The following is an 8,533-nucleotide window of genomic DNA, read 5'->3' on the forward strand; positions in this document are numbered from 1 at the left end:
AAGCATAAAGTTTTAAACTTGTGTTTTAATTACATTTTGGACATTCAATACATTACAAAATATTGAAATAGAAGATGTAAATTGTTAAATGTGGTACAAAATCGGGAAAAAAACTGTATTTAATTCTTAATCTGAAAATTATAAATTTACACTTAATCTGTAAAAATTTGGAACAGTTGAGCTACCCCTAAAAATAAATATTTTTTTGTGGAAGTTTTTATAGGAGTGGTTCCTACATGAAAGAAACAAATTAAAAAAAGTAGTCTTTTCAAAGAATATAAAAATTTCTGTTAAAATAAGCTATAACACTGTAGTTTTAGACATCAGATAAACTTTCCATTGATATTCTTTAAACTTCAGCTTATGTGAAACTAATTTTTGTATTATATAAAATGCAACAGATTAGTATGAAACATTCAACAAATTCTTTGTCCATCAATAGTTGGTAATGCAAAAAAAATTTAATAAGCTGTTTATCCACTAATATTTCCTTAAAAAATTTTAACTGCAAATTTTTTATCTATATTGTACATAAACAGTGGTGGAAAAAATAATAAATAAATGACCTACACATTTAGAAAAATACATTTTATTCACAGCAATTGATAATAATTTATATAATTTTTATTTTTATGTTTAGTGTTAATACATATATCTTTAAAAATATTACTAAGTTCTCTTTGATTTTTCTTATGTAACTAACAGTTATGTTTAAAGTAGCTGAAATATAGTGAAAAAAGAAAAATAAATAAAGAAATAGTTAATTGCTATTTTTCTTTAACTTTCAACTGTTATTACTTTTAGAATATTTTTTTGACTGCGTAATATCAAAGGCATAGAAAAAGGGGGCAGAGGGAGTTATAACCCACATATTTAATCAAAATGAGGGCTCACTGCTACCCCTCCCCTTCAAATTCCCAACTCTTACAGCTTAGACCCCCTCTCCAATGATGACAGATATGACTATTTTGCCACTGAATAATATTATGAATAGTATTTTATAATATTTTGAAACATGGTATATTAATTAGTATTCTATGTAAGTTCATTTAATTATTTACAGTTTATTAATTTATTATACTATTAATACTTCATTTAATTATTTACAATTAAAAGAAAAAACATTTTTAAAGTTCCAGATATTGCCTTTTGCTTGTAAGCCTGTAAATACTTTTAATATTTAAAAATATGATGTAGTGATATTGTTATATAACATATTAAGAAAATAATATATACAACAGCTTTAACTTAATATTATGAGAAGAAAGTCACATTGCACCTTGGCTGAACAATTAATAATTCAACAACTTAAAAACAGAGGAAAATCATATAGAGAAATTTCAAGAATAACTGAGCATTCTATTGGATGTTTCAAAACGCTTTAAAACCACAAGTGTGGAACCTAGAGGTCGCAAAAGAAAAACAACTTACTGAGAAGATAGATTAATTATTCATGAAGCTAAAAAGGATGCATTTATCTTTAGCAATACTATTTTAAAAAATTTAACCTCACATCTGATTTGAAGATGTTTAGTTGAAGGAAATTTATTTTCAAGGTCACCTAGAAGTGTGCCTTTATTAAAAAAATGACATGTAATAGATAAAAAAGAGTTTTGTCATAAATATTCTGCAACAACAAATAAGAAATGGGGCTTGGTTTTGTGGATAAACAAAACTTAAATTAACCTATTTGGATCAGATGGTAAGCAGTTTGTCCATAAACCACCAAATAAAGTTTAACCAACATCACACTAAAAAACAGTTAAACTTGGTGATGGAAGTATTATGTTGTGGGTGTGTTTCATCATTTGCTATTGGTTCTTTTTATTTAGTAACAGACACTATAACTGCTGATATTTATGTTAATATACTTCAACAATAATGTTTCTGTATGCTGAGGATAACATGCCATTGGTTTGGATGTTTTAAAATAATTAAGATCCAAAACATACGGTTTCTATTGCAAAGAGATGGTTCCAAAATAATGATATAAGACAATTGGATGGGCCAGCACAATTGCCAGATTTAAATCCATCAGAAAATTTATTGAAAATTGTATAAGATATGGTAGCATAAGAAAAGCTTATGAACAGAAAGCATCTGTGGGAAGTTGTAAAAGCATCATGGTACACTTTTCCATTACTAAAATGTCAAAAATTGGTCAACAGCATGCCCAAAAGAGTTATTGAAGTTAAAAAAATAAAAGAAATGCAACAAAATGTTAACTTATTCTTATAGGTAATGTATAAAGCAATAAAATAAGTTTTGCAAAGAAAAAATAAAGTTGTTTTTGTTGTTAATTGTTTTATTTTAACTATTGGTTATATAAATATTGAATTTTCTTGATTTTTCTCAATTTAAACTCAAAATTACCATTTCTGAATTTATTATTTTTTCCACAAAATTTCCAGCTATTTTAAAAAGTTATTAGTTACATAAGAAAAATCAAAGAGAACTTAATAACTTGTTTAAAGATATTTGCATTAACACTAAACATAAAAATAAAAAGAAATCATGTAAATTATTAACAATTGCTGAGAATAAAATTTATTTATAATTTTTTCCACCATTATATAAATGTATGAGCTATTTTTTGACAAATATTTGCAATCAAACTTTTTTTATTGTATATTGTGATTGTTAAAAACAAAGACTAATTTTAGTAACTTTTTCAGTTATATCTATTTTTATAAACTTTCTCTAATATACTAATAATTTTCTTTTTTGAGGTTTCTTACTTAAGAGAGAAGAAGAAGAAAAAAAAAAAAAAGGACAATTTGAAATAATTTGAAATTTACTCTTTATGAGATAACATTTCTATTCAAGATGAAAAACTACAATTAACTGCAAAACCATAAAACCATTTAACAACATTCTTCGGGTTGTTTTTTGATCAGATGTTTGCATTAACTGATTGAAATAAAAATCCATTAATAAAACAATGATATGGTTTAAATAAGAATCCAGTTAAGTCAGCATAAATTACCTGTCGACATATAAAATGGTATTCTATATTTTCCACGCAAAACACGTTCCCGCAATTCCTGAAACCATAAAGAAAAGCTTTTACAAAACATTTAATAAAAATATGAAATAAATTTTGTTTAGAAGATGCTCATTAAGTTGTAAGGGTTGTAGAAAGTATTTTAATACACCATCCCAAATATCAAACAACTTAAGAGCAACTTATATTATAGAAAATTACTATTCAATCTTTTGCCAATCTTTACCTGTTATTACTTTTGGGTATCTATTAATTTAAATCCTAAAAAGACTTAATCACTTTGAAAAAGCAAAAAATGTAAGCATAATAACACAAAACTAACAACAAAAATTATATATTGTTTATTACAACAGTTTCATACAGCTATTTAATAACTAGCATATTTGATGACTTTAACCTCTTATAGCCCACTTTAATTTCTTGTTGTGTAAAAAATATACTTTTTTGAATTTTAGTCACATATGATCCTAGTATAATAATGAAATTAAAAAAAACATTTGTTTTATTTTTTTGGGTCAATTTAGAGTTTGTTGCTTTCAGGCAACAACGGACGCATAAAGTACTAAAATAATTTTTTTTTAATCTGATATTATAGTGCTTTACACGAAAAATCCTGATTTTTCTCTTTTACATCTCTCTGATTTTACATTTTATTTAGAGAAGCGCATTAAATACTTAGGATTCATGAAAAGTCTTAAAACAGTTGGATGTTGGCGTAAAAACATGTAGATGTAGATATCCTGGTTGTAATAGGGAAACTATTACAACCAGGATATCTACATCTTCCTTTCTTATCTGTAAACTCTGGCCAATGTTTGTACCCATCATTTCAAATGAGTTTGTTCAGAATTGGTGCTGCAGGACCTCTTTTTTTCTTTGCATTAAAATTCAGATCAACTGATTTTGAAGGTCGTCCTTTTCTGATTGACCTTTTCCCTAGCATAATCAGTGATTCAGCAATTGACATTTTAAAAGATTTTAACTTTTTTTTACTTTCTGAATCTTTTCTATACAAAATCCATGCTTGGACTACTGAAACATCAAGAAAATGCCAGATTAGCCGATGATACCACTTTTTTGAACGAACAGGAATACGATAGTAGCTCAATAGTCCATCAAAAAGATCGACGTCTCCCATGCATTTGTTATAGGTGACGATAGCAGAGGGACAATCAACCAAAATCTTTTTTTTCTTTTTTATCCCATCTTTTTACTTGAAGTCAACAAAACGCGTTTTCAAACAAAACTTTGCGGTTTGACTTTTTAAGCGGATATGCGCAATGTTGCTTTAAAGCAACGAAGGTTTAAATTATATTTAAAAACTCGTTTGATGAAAAATTAATGTGAAAGATATGTAAAATCACATTAAATATGTTATTAAACAAATTAGCGATTTTTTGAACTGCAAAAAGACAATATATTTCTGAAAAACAAAGATTAAAAACTGACCTTATTTACAAACACGCAAAAATTGAATCTTTAAAAATCGAAAATCTTATAAACCTGAGAGTTCAATGTATAACCTTTTAATGTCTGTTTATTTTGATTGGTTAAATATTGAACTAAAGTTTTCAACATTCTTTTTATTATAAAATATCATTTTAATTAAACTTTTAAACCATTTTTTGGTATGTTGACTACAGGCAACTCGGGGCTATAAGAAGTTAAAGTTGCATAACTTTCAAAAAAAAGTGGATAGAATTTCAATATTTTTCTGCAGTGTCTATTGAATCAATAATAAGGGTGAAAGATTTTTTTTTTGTGGTAATGTGCTTTTTGCAAAAAAAAAAAAATTTTTTTTTTTTGAGAAAAATACTTAAGAGCACTTGACAAGCACTGACTAGCTCGCAAAATGTGTAAATATCTATTTAAAACCATTCTGAACAAAAATTTAACACATCATTTAACTATAACTAAACTTTAATGATGCAAAATCTGTGTTATTTAAGGAAACTTTCCTTCAACGCAAGATTTGCAATGATTCAACATTATCATTTTTTCTACACTTTATGGATATTAGCTTACAAGATTATGATTAATAATAGAGAAAACAAACTTATATATTTTTGATACCTCAATGGGAATATATTGGTAATTCAAGTAATAAACAACTTTAAAGTTATGTAAACGTTGAATCTGTTTTTTGCTGTAAAAAAAATCTTTTTTTTGCTGCAAAATTTAAATTTTAAGTAAAAAGTTTTTTGAATAACTTTTTTGATTCATCAAAATAATTTTAAAGATCTACACTGTTATCATGGAAAATTGTGACAGTTTTGAAATAGAGGAAGCAACAATTATTGCTCTATCTTAAAAATATGAGAAGTATGAAGTTTTTTCTCTAAAGGTAGCCTTGCTAAAATTTCTGAAGAAACTTTATCAGTTAATGCTGCCTCCAAAAGATTATGCCTTACCAGAATAAACGATTAGATGGCACTTAAAGAAGCAAGAAAATGAAGGCCTAAACAAAAGTTGTTTTGTTTAGGCCTTTATTTTATTCAAGTCATTCAACCAATTATTCTTCTTAACTCAATTTGAAGAAGAATAATTGGTTGAATGACTTGGTGTGTCATCTGATTTTTAGGGTTATTCTAAAATAAAGGTTATTCTAAAATAAAGGATTTGTGACACAAACTAGAAAGAATATAAAATATTGCATGAATTATTTTACATTACATTAAATAAGAAAAGAACTACCTTAAGATTTTGGCCATCAAATGGTAATGATCCACTAACTAATGTATACAAAATTACACCTAAACTCCAAACATCAACTTCTGGGCCATCATACTTTTTTCCTTGAAAAAGTTCAGGAGCAGCATATGGAGGACTACCACAAAATGTATCTAACTTATTTCCAGGAGAAAACTCATTGCTAAATCCAAAATCAGCTATTTTGATGTTCATATCTGCATCTAATAGTAAGTTTTCTGCCTAAAAAACCAAGTAGAATTAAAGCTAAGATTTCAAATATCAAACAAAAAGTGATCAAACATACACAAAAAAAAGGATCATTCAAGAAGGAAAACTTTGAAATTAAGAACTACTTTGCAGAACTAAACATTTAAAGAACTCACACATGAGCAATAGAATAAGTTGATCAAACACAATGTTAATTATTTAGACTATATTGGCAGTGAAAAAGAGATTGTCTTTTAAAACTCTTTAAGTAAAAATTAATCCCTACTTATTTTGTTACAATTCCATTTCAACCATTATAAAATTTAATATGTAAAATGTATTCAAAATCTATATTTTAAAATTTCTGTTTACATACTGATATATTTACAGCAACAACAAGTAATTAAATAATATTGAAAATTAATAATTTGCTAAATAAAAGACTAAAACATGAAAATACACTAAAGTATTTGAAGACTGCTTAAGTTAAAGTTTAGTAAAAAGAAATCACTACAGATATCACTAATCTTCAATGATTTCCCCCCTTTCAATTTAATGACTGATTTTAACAGATTTTAGACGCTGATAAAGAGAAAAAAATTTTTTTAAGACTTTAGCTTCAGAGTGATAACAAGAAAAAAGACTTTATCCCACATTTTGCTGAAGATCAAAATTTACTGTAAAAACATTCATGGCCTAATATAATTCAGACTCTTTAAAATGAAGATTGAGAGCAGTCCTTCTGGAAAATGGCATTAAGTACAATTCACTTCCTGTCATCCATCCACATTTAAAGGAGTGCTACAACAATTTGAAAAGCATTTTGACCAAACCTCAATAACAACAGTTGGATGTTTTATGGAGATATGAAAGTTATAAGTATGCTACTTAGTCAACAAGGTGGCTACAAAAAATTCCCTTTCTATACAAGTGGGATAGTCACTGAATAAAGGGGAAAATTTTAAATACATGTTACAAATTTTTCATGCTCTGCCAGAAGCTAAACTGAAAAAATGTTTTGATTCTAACATAAGAAAATTAATGAAAGATACCAAATTTGATAAAAAGTTAAGTGAAATTATATAGAAAACATAGAAACTTTTAAAGAAGTAGAAAGAAATTTCTAGAAAATCATAGAAGTCCAAACTATGAAAGTATTATTAAATTTTTTTTTTGAAAAATGCAACTTTTGATGAACATTAAACTACAGTTGCAGAATTCTCACTTAGACTACTTTATGGATAACTTGAGACCTTTCAGTGAATAACAAAGTGAAAGGTTTCACCAGGATTTGAAAGAAATTTATTGTAGATACTAAGAAAGGTGGACTCTTTGAAAGATAACAGACTATTGTTTGTTTCTTAAGCAAAATGACCCAAATATGAATTTTAAGGGGAAATATCAGTTAGAGTTTTGGTGAAAAAAAAAAACAAGGTACCATAAAAGTATTTGACTATTGGTATTTATTGATGTTACTTATATATATATATATATATATATATATATATATATATATATATATATATATATATATATATATATATATATATATATATATATATATATATATATATATATATATATATAAATATATGTTTTTATGTAATTTAATATACTTTTGTATTTAATATATATTGATTTCCTAGTGGCATTTTTTTTTTTTTTTTTGCAATTTCTCATAAAGCTTTTTCCAAAAAAACTGAGGGTGCTGACAAAAAGCTAAGTACATATTTGTGATCAGCACATTAAATATCCTAAAGATCAATAATCTTGCAGGTTGTACAATACTTCATGATTTCAATCTGTAATTTTTTAGTTTTATTGCAATTAGTTGCAGAAAGAGCCCCCTTTTTGCCTCTAAACAAAATAAAAGTCTGCAAAATTAAGATTATTTTCCCAACCTACAGGAATAAGTGAAATATTAACCAGAAAGCAATTAACAATCTGCTTATGCAGTACTATAGCCTTAAACATAAATTTTGAGAGATGCTATCAAAATTCATGCAACAAAAACTAAACTCACAGAAAGGTTGCTTGTGTAAACTTTAAAGTATTTCAAACAAAAATAGTAAATTATTTCTAACCTGCAAGAACAAAACCTGCTACTGATAAAGTCTCTTGAAAAAATATACTTAAAGAATAAAAACAAGAGAATCCAATTGAAGTAAACCTTTAAATCCCGATGTATAACATGTTTTTGATGACAGTATTGAACTGAAGAGACTATCTGAAAAGAATTTATATATATAAATATTCACATAAATATGCTGCTATATTATATCAAATTTTAAAAAAGTACAATAATTCATATCCCTTCATTAAATCAACAACTATAGTACAAAAATGAGCTACTTTAATAATTAATATCGTTGCCTGAATAAAATTGATTTAAAAAAAAAAATCAAAAATACATGTTTTCTTACTAAAATATATAATTTTTTGAAATGTGATATTTACTTAAACTTAGTATTTCTTAGTAATAAGTTCATGTTTTCTCAGTACCAAGGTTGAATAATTTTCAGAAACATTGTTTTTAATGGCATACATATTGGTCAGCATCTATATAATGTTAAACTACTGCATCCCTTAGTTTTCATTTACACTAAAATCTTTAAACTTTTAATATCAGTA

The 8,533-nt window shown here is 26.1% G+C and overlaps 1 protein-coding gene across 16 annotated transcripts in view; it reads right to left on the reverse strand.

Moving 5' to 3' along the window:
• Positions 1–8,533, reverse strand: part of LOC145183456 (MAP/microtubule affinity-regulating kinase 3-like) — a 62,670-nt gene that overhangs the window by 28,064 nt on the left and 26,073 nt on the right. For all 16 annotated transcript variants that reach the window (XR_016451646.1, XM_090084651.1, XM_090084656.1 and 13 more), the window contains exons 7-9: positions 8,073–8,129; positions 5,699–5,935; positions 2,987–3,044 (exon numbers count right to left, since the gene is read on the reverse strand). Coding sequence is in view for 15 of the 16 variants with exons in the window: in XM_090084651.1 (XP_089940777.1) it covers positions 2,987–3,044; positions 5,699–5,935; positions 8,073–8,129 (352 nt within the window). In the remaining variant the exon portion in view is untranslated. The remainder of the gene's footprint in view (positions 1–2,986; positions 3,045–5,698; positions 5,936–8,072; positions 8,130–8,533) is intronic.

This window comes from Hydra viridissima, unplaced genomic scaffold (genome assembly GCF_058129835.1).
Source record: "Hydra viridissima isolate aposymbiotic clone 2 unplaced genomic scaffold, HvirCarnegie_v1 scaffold_4, whole genome shotgun sequence".
NCBI lineage: Eukaryota > Metazoa > Cnidaria > Hydrozoa > Anthoathecata > Hydridae > Hydra > Hydra viridissima.